The sequence below is a fragment of the Megalobrama amblycephala genome, linkage group LG11 (assembly GCF_018812025.1).
Source record: "Megalobrama amblycephala isolate DHTTF-2021 linkage group LG11, ASM1881202v1, whole genome shotgun sequence".
Taxonomy (NCBI): domain Eukaryota; kingdom Metazoa; phylum Chordata; class Actinopteri; order Cypriniformes; family Xenocyprididae; genus Megalobrama; species Megalobrama amblycephala.
In genome coordinates, this window is record NC_063054.1 from 23932411 (window position 1) to 23949305 (window position 16895).

General features: G+C 37.5%; 1 protein-coding gene across 17 annotated transcripts in view; it reads left to right on the forward strand.

Moving 5' to 3' along the window:
• The window catches only part of otofa (otoferlin a), a 93476-nt gene that overhangs the window by 62154 nt on the left and 14427 nt on the right, over positions 1–16895 (forward strand). For 7 of the 17 annotated variants that reach the window (XM_048206860.1, XM_048206861.1, XM_048206853.1 and 4 more), the window contains exons 9-38: positions 447–578; positions 852–914; positions 1056–1140; positions 1221–1380; positions 4001–4187; positions 4309–4495; positions 4619–4842; positions 6832–6940; positions 7080–7269; positions 7478–7598; positions 7730–7830; positions 7930–8020; positions 8117–8233; positions 8314–8466; positions 8594–8783; positions 8914–9038; positions 10158–10292; positions 11097–11258; positions 11496–11567; positions 11814–11933; positions 12523–12684; positions 12774–12936; positions 13995–14149; positions 14732–14761; positions 14890–15024; positions 15124–15199; positions 15657–15796; positions 16278–16415; positions 16530–16667; positions 16747–16874. In XM_048206860.1, coding sequence (XP_048062817.1) covers positions 447–578; positions 852–914; positions 1056–1140; positions 1221–1380; positions 4001–4187; positions 4309–4495; positions 4619–4842; positions 6832–6940; positions 7080–7269; positions 7478–7598; positions 7730–7830; positions 7930–8020; positions 8117–8233; positions 8314–8466; positions 8594–8783; positions 8914–9038; positions 10158–10292; positions 11097–11258; positions 11496–11567; positions 11814–11933; positions 12523–12684; positions 12774–12936; positions 13995–14149; positions 14732–14761; positions 14890–15024; positions 15124–15199; positions 15657–15796; positions 16278–16415; positions 16530–16667; positions 16747–16874 — 3989 coding nt within the window. The remainder of the gene's footprint in view (positions 1–446; positions 579–851; positions 915–1055; positions 1141–1220; positions 1381–4000; positions 4188–4308; positions 4496–4618; positions 4843–6831; positions 6941–7079; positions 7270–7477; positions 7599–7729; positions 7831–7929; positions 8021–8116; positions 8234–8313; positions 8467–8593; positions 8784–8913; positions 9039–10157; positions 10293–11096; positions 11259–11495; positions 11568–11813; positions 11934–12522; positions 12685–12773; positions 12937–13994; positions 14150–14731; positions 14762–14889; positions 15025–15123; positions 15200–15656; positions 15797–16277; positions 16416–16529; positions 16668–16746; positions 16875–16895) is intronic. The other 10 variants (XM_048206865.1, XM_048206856.1, XM_048206862.1 and 7 more) reach the window with 5 other exon arrangements.

Sequence of the window (16895 nt, forward strand, 5' to 3'; positions counted from 1 at the left end):
TGTAGCTTTGGAGTGTAATAAAGACAGCACAAATGTAGCGGAAATGAGAGAACGCAATTTGGTAGTTCATTTTAACTGCAAAGCTGAATTGGATGGCTCTGCTCTTTTGAAAACAGAAACTAAAATTACAAAAGTATTATGATTTTCCTTCTGTTGGCTAAGTTTGACTTTATTTGTCCGTATGCAGCTTCAGATATTTACTTTATGAATTTGTGATCCAATAGAATACTTTAGCTCATTTGTCATTTGATTCCCTAAAGCAAACTTGACTAATTAGCCCTCTACTGTAATAAAAGCACAACACATTCCACTCCCACGTTAACACAGCCTCATCAGTCTTAATCAGCGTCTAAGACACACACCAGCTCAGTGGTTTATATCCTGTTGTTGTTTTTTTCAGATATATTATTTTTATATGAATTTATCCCAATTAAAATGTCTTTCAGATCAGTGTTACAGTAATCGAGGCCCGTCAGTTGGTTGGTTTGAACATGGACCCTGTGGTTTGTGTGGAAATTGGAGAGGACAAGAAGTATACATCAATGAAGGAGTCCACAAACTGCCCCTACTACAATGAGGTTACATTCACATTGCTGAAAATCTGAGCAAAGGATTTGTGTCATTTCAGACAGTTTGGCGGTCTGTTTACTGACAGGTCCAATGTATATCAGATTAGAACTGCAATAACCTATCTCTAAAGAGACTATCTTGTACTTTTTTTCTTGATATTTACAGTATCAATACCTAAATAACACTTACGTCTTTCCACAATGCTTATATGATAAACAACCTAGTTTTTCAAACTTCATATCCAGACATTATTTCATTTTTTTTTCTTTATCTCTCAACAGTACTTTGTCTTTGACTTCCACGTGCCTCCAGATGTCATGTTTGACAAGATCCTGAAGATATCAGTGAGTAGATTAAGCCTCCATTCATGCTTTTTCACACCTTCCAGCATATGATTGTATATATTATAACAAACCTCCATGAAAACCCATTGTAAACAACAGATGTAAATTAAGTTGAACTTCTGTTCTTCTTTCAAAATTAAGGTAATACATTCGAAAAACCTTCTACGAAGTGGTACCCTGGTTGGCACCTTCAAACTAGATGTGGGAACTGTTTACTCACAACCTGGTCTGTAACCATGGAAATAAGTAAGAGATGTGCTAATTAGATATGGAAAAAGACTGTTAATTGGTGCTTGTATATTACAGAGCATCAGTTCCATCACAAATGGGCAATGCTGTCGGACCCTGATGACATCACAGCTGGCTGCAAAGGTTACGTTAAGTGTGACATTGCGGTTGTAGGAAAAGGAGACAACATCAAGACTCCCCACAAGGCCAATGAACCAGATGAGGATGACATAGAGGGGTTAGAAACAGATATATTCATACATCAACATTCCTACATGTATTTATTTATACATTTATTTATTCATTTATTCATTCATGTATATATTTGAGTGTACTTTAGATTCCCAGATGTTCATGAACAAAAGTTCAAAATGCATCCTATACCATTGAATGCTTTATTTATTTAATTTATTTATTAAATTATTTAATTTATTAGGGGTGTAGCGGTACACAGAAGTCACGGTGCGGTACGTACCTTGGTTTTGGGGTCACGGTTCGGTATGACTTAAAGGGTTAGTTCACCCAAAAATGAGAATTCTGTCATTTATTACTTACCCTCAATCAGTGTGTCAAACCTGCTGTTTGGAGCGCTAAAGTCACGTGATTTCAGCCGTTGGCAGTTTGACACGCCATCACTAAAGAAGTCGTTATTTTGTTTTTTTGGTGCTCCAAAAATATTCTCGTCGCTTTATAATATTAATATTGAACCACTGTACTCACATGAACCGATTTAAATATGTTTTTAGTACCTTTATGGATCTTGAGAGAGGAAGTGTCCATTGCTCCCTATGGAGGCCTCACGGCCTCATTTCAACTAAAATATCTTAATTTGTGTTCTGAAGATTAACGAAGGTCTTACGGGTGTCGAACGGCATGAGGGTAAGTAATAATTGACAGGATTTTCATTTTTGGGTGAACTAACCCTTTAAGTACTATAGGAAAAATGTTTACACTTTAGTTTAGGGTCCAGTACTCACTATTAACTATTCACTATGACTTTTGCCTCAGTAAACCCCTAAATACTGCTTATTGATAGTTAGTAAGATAGTTGTTAAGTTTAGGTGTAGGATTAAGGGGATGTAAGGCATTAATATCTGCTTAATAAGTACTAATAAATAGCTAATATCCTAGTAATATGCATACTAATAAGCAACTAGTTAATAGTGAGAATTGGACCCTAAACCAAAGTGTTACCTGACAAATGAACAAATCCACAATGCTAGGTTTCTTTTCATTTATTTTCAACAGACAGTTCCTCTTAGCGGCATTTAGTCCCTCTGATGTAGTTGGTACAGTACAGCCTCCTAGTGTGTTAAAGGTGCCCTAGATTATGTTTTTAAAAGATGTAATATAAGTCTAAGGTGTCCCCTGAATGTGTCTGTGAAGTTTCAGCTCAAAATACCCCATAGATTTTTTTTTATAAATTTTTTTAACTGCCTATTTTGGGGCATCATTATAAACGTGCCGATTTTATGCTGCGGCCCCTTTAAATCCCGTGCTCTCCGCCCACAGAGCTCGCGCTTGCCTTAAACAGTGCCTTAAAGTTTACACAGCTAATATAACCCTCAAAATGGATCTTTACAAAGTGTTTGTCATGCATGCGGCATGCATGCGGCGGATTATGTGAGTATTGTATACTGTTATATTGTTTACTTCTGATTTTGAATGAGTTTGATAGTGCTCCGTGGCTAACGGGTAATGCTACACTGTTGGAGAGATTTATAAAGAATGAAGTTGTGTTTATGAATTATACAGACTGCAAGTGTTTAAAAATGAAAATAGCGACGGCTCTCTTGTCTCCGTGAATACAGGAAGAAACGATGGTAACTTTAACCACATTTAACATGATCCACATCATGGATCATGTCAGTTATTATTGCTCCATCTGCCATTTTTCGCTATTGTTCTTGCTTGCTTACCTAGTCTGATGATTTGGTTGTGCACATCCAGACATTAATACTGGCTGCCCTTGTCTAATGGCTTTCATAATGTGGGGAACGTGGGCTGGCATATGCAAATATTGGGGTCATACGTATTAATGATCCCGACTGTTACGTAACAGTCGGTGTTATGTTGAGATTCGCCTGTTCTTCGGAGGTCTTTTAAACAAATGAGATTTATATAAGGAGGAGGAAACAATGGAGTTTGAGACTCACTGTATATCATTTCCATGTACTGAACTCTTGTTATTTAACTATGCCAAGATTCATTCGAGGGCACCTTTAAGCACTAAGCAACAGAATGCACTCTTGAATAGTTTATATTTTTTTGCAGGGCTGATAAAAAAAACTAAAGGTCACAATCAGCAACAAAACTGAAAAGCATCTGGTGTTATAAAAGTACAAAATTAATAGAATAATAAAAAATAAAACTTGCTCCACTTAAACTATATTTAAACATTCAAAGCTTAAGCCTAACCCTCCTATAGGCTACTTAATTTTCCACATTCTGGTCCGTTTTGTGCACAGTTAAGTGCACAAGCCTTTCAAAGTATTGTCCTTTGTCCATGAGTGCAGAAAGACGCATTCGATGCATGCGCACTACCTAGTGGACTTTGTTTTCAAGCGTTCATGTCATTCGCGTATGCGCTGTTCTTCTTTGGCTCTTTTTCCTGTTGTGGCGGTTAGCAAACAGCGTTGCATTACCGCACCCCCCTTCTGGATTGGAGTGTGGATCGCCTATGACTGACTGTTTTTGTCATCTAACTGCATGAACCGAACCGTGACATCTGTACCGGACGGTTCAGGTCAAATACATGTACCTTTACACCTCTATTGTTTATACATTTATTCATTAATTCGTTCATTTATTTGAGTGACATGTTGATCTATTCTCATATTTGTTATGATGTATTGCAGGAATCTTCTCTTGCCGGAAGGTGTTCCATCAGAGAGACAGTGGGCTCGGTTTTATGTTAAGATTTATAGGGCTGAGGGACTACCTAAGATGAACACCAGCATCATGGCCAACGTGAAGAAAGCTTTTATTGGGGAGAATAGGGACCTTGTGGACCCTTATGTCCTGGTGCAATTTGCAGGGCAGAAGGTAAGAAACACCTGAAAACAATTCAAGTGATCTTTATATTATATTAGACAATGAGAAATCATTACTGTCTGTGTTATTTTTTTTAATAATACACATTTCCTATGACACTTTACACATGCAGGGTAAAACGTCAGTTCAGAAAAGCAGCTACGAGCCCATCTGGAATGAGCAAGTAGTCTTCACTGAGATGTTCCCACCTTTGTGTAGGCGATTGAAAGTTCAGATCCGTGATTCAGACAAGGTGAATGATGTTGCCATAGGAACCCATTTCATCGATCTACGCAAGATAGCAAATGATGGAGACAAAGGTAACGCCGATCTGTCCCAATGAAAGATTAACAGTTTAATGAATATACAAGTTGTGGTTGTAAATAAACAGATTTCCAAAAAAAAAGAAAAAAAGAATTGACTGTTCCTCCATCTCTCTCCAGGGTTCTTGCCCACTATGGGCCCAGCTTGGGTGAATATGTATGGTTCTACCCGTAACTACACCCTGATGGATGAGCATCAGGACCTGAATGAGGGGCTGGGGGAGGGCGTGTCCTTCAGGGCACGCCTACTCATTAGTGTTGCAGTGGAGATCCTGGACACCTCTTCCACAGAAATAATAAGCTCTACTGAGGTACAAATGGAGCCAGTGTCCAACATCTCAGAGGTGAGAGTCCTTATTTCCTTTTTTATAGACTGGGTCAAGGCACTGTGACATTTCTCTTGAGATCAGTACTGAAATCTCTATGAATCCTAAATAATTCTACACTTACCTGTCCCACCATGACATTGCACATAGATTATTCTGCAGGCCTATATTCTTCATGTTGTACAGTGTTCTACAGATTCCATGTTGGCAAGTCATCTATAACCTTCTGAACCCCTAGTACCATATCTGAAGGCAAATTGATTACAGCTCAGTCCAGATTCTTTGAAATATCAACTGCCCACTGGGAAATTACAAAGCCAGGCTTTGTGTCCTCAGACAAAAAGTCATTGCAGATGTGGGAGTCCAGCTGTCTGTGATTTTGTGTGGCCTCTGGGAGGAAATATTGATTGTCAGATGCTTTTTACTAAAGGGCAAGGTTTGTTATCACACTTGATGAAGAGGCAAACATAGGATGCTGATAGTCATGACTAACCTGGTGCTTTAAAAGCCTGTGCATTGATCCAAGCTGTAGACAGGGGCATAGCAGCCGCAGGGGACGATGGGGACACAGCCCCCCGACTTTAAGGTGATTCTGTCCCCTCTACTTTTGAGTAAACAAACATTCAGCCAATCACCCCCCCAAATGTCTAATATAAACCTGGAAATAGAAAACATAAAAAGTGTAAGCCAAAAATATGTTGAAGTGTGATCATTGATATAATACACAAGAGTTGGAGACTAGCACAGAAAATCAGATGTTTCCTTAGTGATTAGAAGAGGAGGGAATTGACAACCCTCTAAGGGATAGAAGTTTCTTTCTCACTTTCTTTCTTTTGTGGAACACAAAAGGATACATTTTGAATAATGTACAATTTGTTCTTTTCTTCACAGTTATAATAAATAGGGACTAGAGATTTTAAGCTTCAAAGCAAACATATGCCAACTATTCTAAAGCTATATAATAACTTTGTGAGATGAACACACTGAAATTGAAGCCATTATTCACCTGACAATCTTCCCATCCACTGCTATGTTACAGAACCAGATAAGTCCAATTAATGAGCAAATCATTCAGATCAGTTTTGTGAAGTGGATCAACAGATTGTATGAATAGATTTGACTCAAAAATACAATTAATTTACAAATTGAGCCTTACTACTTCTTTTTAAAAAATCAATTTTTAACTTTCAGTCTGTTTCTCACACAAAGCTTTTTTGGGGGGGATTTATAAGACTTACAGTAGAATATAGTGCTCAATTTTTTTGTTACACTTCAATGGTGCTTTTTTTGTCATTTTGTCATTATACTTACTATATTCATGTTTATTATATGGGGAAAAAAATAAAATTCAACTTTTGTATTCTATAAATGAAAGAAAGTCATACAGGTCTGGAATGATGTCTGGAATTATGATAGAATTTCCAAATGTACCATTTATTTATTTCAGTTAACTATGGATCAATAATTAATTACCGATCTGGTTTCTATTACTAACTTAAACTGCCGTAGTTGCAATAAAATTGATTCCCTCGCTTTTAAAATTTTGTAGATTTTGTATGAACATTTTTGAAAGTACCTTCTTTATAAGTGTGTGAATTCATTTCTTATTTTTTGCTAGGAACAGCAGAATATAAGAGGGTGATAAGAGGCTAGTGAGTTTTATTTGATCAAAGAACATAGCTTCAGTTTAAAGGAAACCCCTGCTGGGTTACAATGCGGCACTGAGCTGCCAACTTCTGATGTCAATTATGATTTCAGACTGAGCTCATATGATTCCGATCACTATTGGGAAAATCCTATGCGAAAGATGTGAGAGCCCAATGCAGTGAAATAAAAGGTCACAAAAAACAATGTTTTTAAAAAAAATATGTGTTCATTCTTCAGTCTACTGTATTTGTCCAATTCCACAGCCAGTTATTTAACCTTTTTTATTTTAATAAAATCATTGTCAGCATTCTGACCTTTAAAGATCGTGTTTTTTTTTTTTCTTGTTTTGTCTTGATTCAGAGTGCCACAGGGAAGATGGAGGAGTTTTTCCTTTTTGGGTCGTTCTTGGAGGCCACAATGATAGACAGGAAAATTGGAGATAAACCCATCAGCTTTGAAGTCACTATCGGTGAGCTGAATTCAAACACCTGTGATGTTTCTTTCACTTTTTAATATACTTATAGAAATAGTCAGGCGATGCTTCAGTAAATTCAACACATCAAAAATAAAAAATGTACTGCACCACATGTACACAATTTTCCACTTAGGTAACTATGGTAACCAGATTGACGGAGTGAACAAGCCTGCATCAGCAAAGAAAAAAAAAGAGGGTGGAGGAGAAAGTGAGGAAGAGGAGTCTGAGCTCATCCACAACTCCAGCGATGAAGAGGCAGAGGATGATGGAGATTTAATGTCTGTGCCGTCCACCCCTCCGATGAAACCGGTTATCACTGACAGGTCAGAGGTTAAGGAAAGGGAACGAAATTATGGTTTTGAGCAAAACCTTTACACTGTTAGTTCAACAAAAGTGTTCTCTGACTGAAAATCACTCACACATGTTACTTTATTTATATCCAGTTTGTCAAAATCACACTTTTTTATAGGTACCAGCTGTTGTTGAGCTGTCTGTCTTGGAACTGAACTGTCCATTTCGCTCGATTTACAGAAATTACTTCCACTTGCCTTACTTTGAAAAGAAACCCTGTATTTACATCAAGAGCTGGTGGCAGGACCAGAGGAGACGGCTCTACAACTCCAATATAATGGACAAGATTGCAGATAAACTGGTCAGGCTCCTCCTGAAATTGCTATGTAACTGTTATGCTGTCAATCTCCTCCTTCTAAGCAGATCTTTTAGGGTTATTTTTGTAAAACCGGACTGGTGGTTAAGCATGTGCATGTCTGTCTGTGTAAACAGGAGGAAGGTCTGAATGATGTTCAAGAAATCATAAAAACGGAGAAGGCGTATCCAGAACGCAGACTTAGGGGTGTATTAGAAGAACTGAGCACAAGTTGCAGGTGAGAGAATGTAGAAGTGAATCTAAACAATCAAACTTAAAGTCTATACAGCATAATCAACAATCTTTTCACTTTTTTCTTTATTCTCCACAATTTAAGCCGATTCGTTACGCTGGCAAACAAAGATCAGAATCTATCTGGAAGAACCAAGCTGGACAGGGAGAGGCTGAAGTCCTGTATGAGAGAGATGGTACACCTACACACCCTATATGGTCTCAGCTTGGACATTAAAAACTGCTGATGGGATGTTAAATGTAATTTATTTGGTTGGTTATATTGTTCTCAGGAGAGTATGGCTCAGCAGGCTAAGATTATTCGATCACAAGTGAAGAGAAACACAGTTCGAGACAAACTCAAGCTAGTGTTGAATTTCCTTCATAGGCTTCGTTTCCTGGCAGATGAGGTAAAATGAATTACATTTCCTTAATTCTCCGTACACCATGAGCATCTCAGACTCACCGTTTTTGTTTATTTTCCTCTAAGCCCCAGCACAGCATCCCCGACGTGTTCATATGGATGATTAGCAACAACAAACGCATAGCGTACTCCCGTATACCCTCCAAAGACATCCTCTTCTCGATCGTTGATGAAGAGATGGGCAAAGACTGCGGGAAAGTTAAAGCTGTTTTTCTCAGGGTAACACCTATTTTATATCCCATTTTCATTTTTCTTCCTCCAAATGAACATGTTAATTAGAAGAAATTAAATCAGGTTGGATGTTATTGATGTAAAAGTTCTGCATGGGTGTTTGTGTTCATTATAGCTGCCTGGAAAGAAAGGCTTTGGGCCTGCTGGCTGGACAGTTCAGGCTAAACTAGAGATGTATTTGTGGCTGGGGTTGAACAAACAGAGGAAAGACTTCCTGAGCGGCCTCCCTAGCGGCTTTGAAGAAAACAAAGCAGTGAAGGGAATAGGCATACAAGCTGTCCCTCCCATCAGCCTAGTTTATAACAGTAAGATTATATGCTTTTACATATGCTTTAATGGTTTGTACATGTTGGTTTTTTGTATTTGGTGGAGTTTGCATGTATGTTAAAACATGAGCCGTATGTGATAACTGACCCTCTGTATCCTCTTCTGTAGTGAAGCAGGTGTTTCAGCTGAGGGCACACATGTATCAGGCTCGCAGTCTGTTTGCTGCTGACAATAGCGGCCTGTCTGACCCATTTGCAAGGGTCTTCTTCTCCACCCACAGTCAGGTGACAGAGGTGAGTGTGTGTTGAATTCTTGTAATAAATGACAGCATTATTTGGGACTACAATTGTTTGTTATTATTTAATTATTAAAGGTGCCCTAGATTCAAAATTTGATCTCAACATAACACCGACTGTTACGTAACAGTCGGGGTGTACGCCCCAATATTTGCATAATGCCAGCCCATGTTCCCAACATTATGAAAGGCATTAGGCAAGGGCAGCCAGTTAACGTCTGGATCGGCACAGGTGAATCAACAGACTGGGTAAGCAAGAACAACAGCGAAAATGGCAGATGGAGCAATAATAACTGACATGATCCATGATAGCATGATATTTTTAGTGATATTTGTAAATTGTCTTTCTAAATGTTTCGTTAGCATGTTGCTAATGTACTGTTAAATGTGGTTAAAGTTACCATCGTTTCTTACTGAATTCACAGAGACAAGAGCCGTCGCTATTTTCATTTTTAAACACTTGCAGTATGTATAATTTATAAACACAACTTTATTCTTTATAAATCTCTCCAACAGTGTAGCATTAGCCGTTAGCCACGGAGCACAGCCTCAAACTCATAGAGAATCAAATATAAACATCAAAATAAATACTTTACTCACATAATTCGAAGCATGCATACAGCATGCATGACGAACATCTTGTAAAGATCCTTTTGAGGGTTATATTAGCTGTGTGAACTTTGTAAATGTGCTGTAATATAATCGAGAGCTCGTGTGGCAGGGAGCACGCGAATTAAAGGGGCGGCGCGCTGAAAAAATCAGTGCATAGTTAATGATGCCCCAAAATATGCAGTTAAAAAAATTAATTTAAAAAAATCTATGTGGTATTTTGAGCTGAAACTTCACAGACACATTCAGGGGACACCTTAGACTTATATTACATCTTGTGAAAAAGCATTCTTGGGCACCTTTAATACTTTGTACACAAATGTCAAACTTAATAATCAAATTACTCTTTAAATGAGGAAAAAGTCATTAAATAGACACATTTAACTAGTCTAAAGATATTATATCCTGACCTTTAATTTTAGAATTACATTTTTGTTTTGTTTTTAAAGGACAGAAAGGTTCTCCTAACTGATGAATCATCCATGAATGTGTATGTGATATATTTCAGGTCCTCAGTGAGACTCTCTGTCCTACATGGGATCAGTTGCTCGTATTTGATAATGTTGAACTTTACGGTGAGGCCGGTGAACTCCGTGACGACCCTCCGATCATAGTCATTGAACTGTACGACCAAGACACTGTGGTAAGTTTATATAAGTCTTATAGCCACAAATAAAAAATGTCATTGTTTGCTAGTTCACTAAACAAATCTGACATAACCCCCCCCCCATGTATGCATCACATTAAGAGTGTGTGAAAATGTGCTCTATTGTCCTGACTTGATGTTTCTTCCTGTTTAAAATCTTCTGGTCCTGCCCTTTTGTTGGACGGCGTTTTGGCTAAGTAGAGTGTGAACATATTTCAACACTACTGTCAGTCTGTGTTTGCATAGATAGCTGAATTCAACAAGGCATGCAAGAAGTAGGACTGTTTGGGAGTCTGTCCCAGAAACTAGATCGAATCTTTCTTCTCGCCATTTCCCTTACTTTACTTGGTGATAAAAACGCAATTTCCTGTGGCGATAAACTACCTCTTGCATTCCTTTGGTTGTGACAGTTCAGGGGGTTAACAACTGGATGTTTCTTTGTAGTTGTAGTCTCTACCGTAGTTTGTAGTAATTATTGCTGTGGTTTATTTCATTGACAGCTAAGGGCCAAGGTCAGGTATAATATAAATTATGCTTTTTTAACATTTAGAGAGTGATTGAGCATAGATAAAGAAACCAAACAAAAGCAGAATTTGACTTTTGTGAATGCAAACCTTTATGTTCAGCATTTAACCAAAATATTTATAATTGACAACTAAAGTTTGATTTTAAAGCCCCAGCAATACAGTATCCATGATGTGAAAGTTATTTTTACAAGGAATGTGGCCACACTGACCCCTGGTGTTCAGAGGCGGTAGTGCAACTGGCTTTTTTTTTTGTGTGTGTGTGTGTGGCATTCAGGGGAAAGCCGAGTTCATTGGGCGAACTTTTGCAAAGCCACTAACTAAGATGGTTGATGAACACTACGGGCCCCCGCGGTTTCCCCCCCAGCTGGAGTACTATCAGATCTACAGAGGGAACTGCACTGCAGGAGATCTGTTAGCTGCTTTTGAACTACTGCAGGTATGGCTGGTACACAGTGGTTGTGATCAACATTTGCATACTCCAATCTTGAGTGGACTCTCAGTCAATGCTTAGCCTATCTATTCATACAGTAAATGTTGCTTAAATAGCAGATCACTCTGTCACTTTTCCTCCCACTTGTCTTTGATTCTTGATCTTTTTGTCATTTCCCATCACATTTTTCCGCAATCCTCTGTGCTATCTTTCTGCTTTACTCTTGCATGGAAACTTTGACAGATTCCTTATGATGATGAGGAGATCAGAAGAGCTCTTATTGCTGTCCATGACTTTGCTGTGCCTCAGATCAAGGTGCAATAAACAAAATAACACTTTCCCCTCTTTAATTCTTTTCTTTGTTTTCTATTCTTGTCTAAGTGACTTCATCCTCTTTGCTATTGCTGTGCTTTTGCTTTTCCTGTTTTACAAGGCATGAGTTTTTTGGGGGGTTTTTTAAATGAGGATTTAATCAGTATTACTATTATTTAGTAATTACTTTATTATTTCATCAGTTAATGGGTTATATATTTTCATACTTAAATATTTGTTTATCCACAGATTGGTCCAGCAGGGCGGGCAGCACTTCCTCCAATTGATGGTCCAACTGATTCTGACCGCGGGCCCATTCTGCCTGTTCCATTGGGCATACGACCAGTTCTCAGCAGATATCGCATAGAGGTGAAAACAGCCATAGAAAGCCAAAAAAAGATTCTTAAAGGGATAGTTCACCCAAAAATGAAAATTTGATGTTTATCTGCTTACCCCCAGGGCATCCAAGATGTAGGTGACTTTGTTTCTTCAGTTGAACACAAATTATGATTTTTAACTCCAACCGTTGCGGTCTGTCAGTCAAATAATGCATGTCAATGGGAACTTCATCTATAAGAGTAAAAATAAACATGCACAGACAAATCAAAATTAAACCCTACGGCTCGTGACGACACATTGATGTCCTAAGACACGAAATGATCAGTTTGTGTGAGAAACCGAACAGAATTTATATCATTTTTTACCTCTAAAACACCACTATGTCCAACTGCCCTCCACATCCGGTTAGTGAGGTCTGAACGCGCTCTGACAATGGAAGTGATGTCTCGCATTCATTGAAGCAAAGTGCGAGAGATCACTTCCGTCATCAGAATGCATTTTTTGACCTCATTAACCAGATGTGCAGGGCACTATCCCTTTAACAATTTGCATCAGGTGAACTATCCCTTTAACAATTTGCATCAGTAATGTTGAACTCACGGTCTTTGTTTCTCTCCAGGTCCTGTTTTGGGGTCTGAGGGACCTTAAAAGAATCAACCTGGCACAGGTGGACAGGCCTCGTGTGGACATTGAGTGTGCAGGGAAAGGAGTTCAGTCAGCCCTCATTCAGAACTACAAGAAGAATCCAAACTTCAGCACATTAGTCAAGTGGTTTGAAGTGGTGAGAAAATGTATAGCCTATATGGAAAAAAATCTTTCTCCACTTTATTTTTGATATAAAAAGTTAACTCAAGTAATCTTGTGCTGCAGGATCTGCCAGAAAATGAGCTACTCCATCCACCACTCAATATTCGGGTGGTGGACTGTAGGGCATTCGGACGATACACCTTGGTGGGGTCTCATGCTGTGACCAGCCTTCGCAAGTTCATCTACAGCACCCCAGACAAGACTACTAATAACTGGGCTCACACAGGTACCTGTCATATACACATATACTCACTGTAAATCTGTAATAATTAAGTATAACAATGTGATATAATATAACTTTCTCAATGATTTTCTAATTCATATTTGTATAAAAAAAATTGTTGATAATGATAATTAAATTCTAGCATGCAAAGATGACAAATTACTTAACATTTGTTAAACATGCCAACTGATTTTATTTATGAAGTCACATATAATGTAAAGCTGGTCAAATTTCACTCGTCAGTGCATGAACTTTTGTGCTTTGCATCAAATTATGATATTTTACCATGGTTATATTTAGCACCCTATACTGTACAACCCTAAATTATATATCAAGTGATTCGCTTAAAATTGCTTACAGTATGGTTCGAACATTTAGGGTCGATAAGATTTTTTTTTTTTAATGAAAGAAAGACAATACTTTTATTCAGCAAGGATGCAATAAATTGTTCAAAACTGAGAGTAAAGACATTTAAATGTTGCAAAAGATTTCACTTTAAAAAATGCTGCTCTTCTGTTCATCAAAGAATTCTGAAAAATATCATTAAAGTTTCCACAAAATGTTAAGTAGCACAACTATTTTAAACATTGATAAGAATAAGAAATATTTCTTGAGCAGCAAATCAGCATATTAGAATGATTTCTGGTGATCATATGACACTGGAGTAATGGCTGCTGATCTTTGCATCATGCATCAATAAATTTCATATATTAAAATATCAAAAGAAAATTATAGTTATTTTAAATTGTAATAATTTTTCACAATATTGCTGTTTTACTGTATTTTTTTATTTTTATTTTATTTTTTTACTGTAAGAGACTGCTTTTAAAAACATTTAAAAAAAAATCTTACCAACCTTAAACTTTTGAATGGTAGTGTGTATATAAGAAAACTTTTATTTTGATTTCTTTGTACAGACTATTTCTTTTTCTAGCTTTTCTGACTTTTCATTCCTTTTCTCTATTCCTTCTTCCTTTCCCTCTTCATGGGTCTTAACCTTTCTGTCCTGGTGCTGGTCTTGGGTCATTGGTTGCTAAATCTTATGACCCTACCCACACCAGCTAGACTGGCCAATGGCTACATGGCTCTCACCAATGGGACATCTCATTCCCGTCCCCACTCCCGTCCCATTTCTCATCCCTCAGGTGATATTGTGGTCAATATGGACCCTGAACCCAACATTAAGAAGATGGACACAGTTGTCAAGATTGATGCTGTAAGTAGATGTGCCATGCTGTTATAGTTTAGAAAACTGCTCGTCTTGGTGTATTTTTGTACTACTGTGGTTCTGTTTGTTTGACTGCTTTAAGGTTAGTGTCCCATTTTAAAGTCGACATGAAATGGAAATTGCGGAATAGGAAATAGTCTTTTTTTCCCTATTGTGATGTATATCCGAGTGAAACGGCTTCTTGAACAAGAAAAAATGTAGTACGGGACTTGAGTTTTTTCCATCTGGAATTGATTGGATTGTTTGCTATTACTGCGATCTCATGTGAGTGACAGGTTGCCCCGTCCTCGCACCAGTAAACACATCATCAGAGAAAGGATGTCATTGCAAGGGGAGGGAATTTATTTTATTTAAAGATTACAAGGGCACATAAATAAAAAATAAAAAAATAACAATAATGTGCACAATAAATAATTTATAATAAATATTGCAATATTCCATAAAAATGAATTTCAAGATTTCATGGTGACTTTAACAACGGCCATGTGATGTGTATGCTAGTATGCTATTGTAGAATCTATTGTGGTTGTCTGTATTTGATGTATGTTTTGTGTGGCCCTGTCCTTGTAGACCACCGATGCTGTTGTTAAAGTTGACTTGGTAAGTCTTGGTTTGGTTTAGACAGATTTAAATGTTTTAGATTTAATTTTCATTACATTGGATTAACAACGTAAACACGTAACATTTATTATCAAATAAACATCGATAATCATTCTTTGCGCAAACAGAACGAAGATGAAAAGGAGAAAGAGAAAAAGAAGAAGAAGAAAAAGAAGGGAGAAGACCTGGAGGAAGAGGAGCAAGATGAGAGCATGTTGGACTGGTGGTCCAAATATTTTGCTTCAATAGAGACTATGATGGAGGTGGAAGGAACTTTCTTTTCATTTCAACTTTGTAAAGATCCTTTACATTTGATAAATACTGTATATATATATACTGAAATATACTTTCTGTGAATACAGAATCTCAGAGTCCAGGAGGCCGCTTTGGCAGAGGCAGAGGAAAGAGAAGATTTGGAGATAGCAGCAGAGAGTGCAGGTAACCACAGCACTTTTAGCATGGACCAGGTGTTGTGCTCCAGAATAGAGCTAACGTCCTGGTTAGGAACAAGTTCTGATGAGCACTGTCATCCCATATCCATCACCGTTGTAGTCATCACATAAAACCATTTGTATTTATCTTTTTTTCATGCCATGAAACGTTTAGAAACTATAAAAAATCTCCACTTTGGGATCAAATTTTTCCACATATTACATGTAATTCAACTGAATTTTAATGTATGAATGAAGAGTAGTGTATTTAATTAATGTTTTTAATGACGAGATCCATCTTGTAAATGATACATAATCCATGTTAGTTTGGGTTTTTAAAATAGCTCTCATGGCTTGAAAACATCATTGTTCATTACAAACGCCCATTCAAATTGGCCTCGTAGGTGTCGTGCTCATCCGTTTCTCATTTCCACCTGTACCTGTCCATTCACCCCTAACCTCAGAGATCAAAGCTGATGAATTTCCTATGAAAGGGACCAAACCCAAGGAGAAGAGCAAAGACAAGAAGAGCTCCAAGGACAAAAAGAAGAACCATGATGGCACAGAAAAACGACCTCCAAAACCAAAAGTTGACGAACTTATGGTCAGTGCATCTTCTTGACTACTTCTTACACTACTGTTCAAAAGTTTGGGGTCAGTAAGATTTTTTTCAATGTCAAAAAATGTCTATTTCAAATAAATGGTGTCCTTTTGAATTTTCTAATCATGAAAAAATCCTAAAAAGTACCATGGCTTCCACAAAAATATTAAGCGACACAACCATTTTTAACTGTAATAATAAGAAGAAATGTTACTTGTGCACCAAATCAGCATATTAGAATCATTTCTGAAGGATCATGTGACACTGAAGACTGGAATAATAGCAGCTGAAAATTCATATTTTCATTTCATAATATTACTGATCAAATAAATGTAGCCTTGGTGAATGTAAGAAACTTCTTTTAAAAACATTAAAACAATTCCAGACCCCAAACATTTAATTGATAGAGCACATTAGCTAAATGAACTGTGATCTGTAGCAATTTAACCTAATTTCAACATAAATATAAACACCTTTATCTCAGGTGTACAATAAAGAGCTGGAGTGTGAGTATGGTAACTTTGAGGACTGGCTCCACACCTTCAACCTGTATAGAGGAAAGGCTGGAGATGATGATGACCACAATGTGGTTGATGATGACAGAATTGTGGGCAGATTCAAGGTAAAAATATATACACATATATATATATAATACAATATAACGTATAGATCAGGTTTCAGAATTAGAGTATAAACATGCCATTTTGATATTTGAATTGGTCTCCTTATGAACCAGGGCTCCCTCTGTATGTATAAACTACCCCTGTCTGAGGAGATCACCAGGGAGGCAGGATTTGACCCGAACATGGGAATGTTCCAAAGCATTCCTCACAATGACCCTATCAATGTTCTCATCAGGATTTATATCATTAGAGTAAGTGAATTCAACTCTGAATCGTAGGTGTTATTAATGCTGTACCGTGTCAGCTAAAGTAACATGACTCTCTTCTCAGGCCACAGACCTGCATCCTGCAGATATAAATGGTAAAGCCGACCCTTATATAGTCATCCGATTGGGAAAGTCAGAGATTCGGGACAAGGAGAACTATATATCCAAGCAGCTGAATCCTGTCTTTGGAAAGTGAGTAGGCTATACTATTGT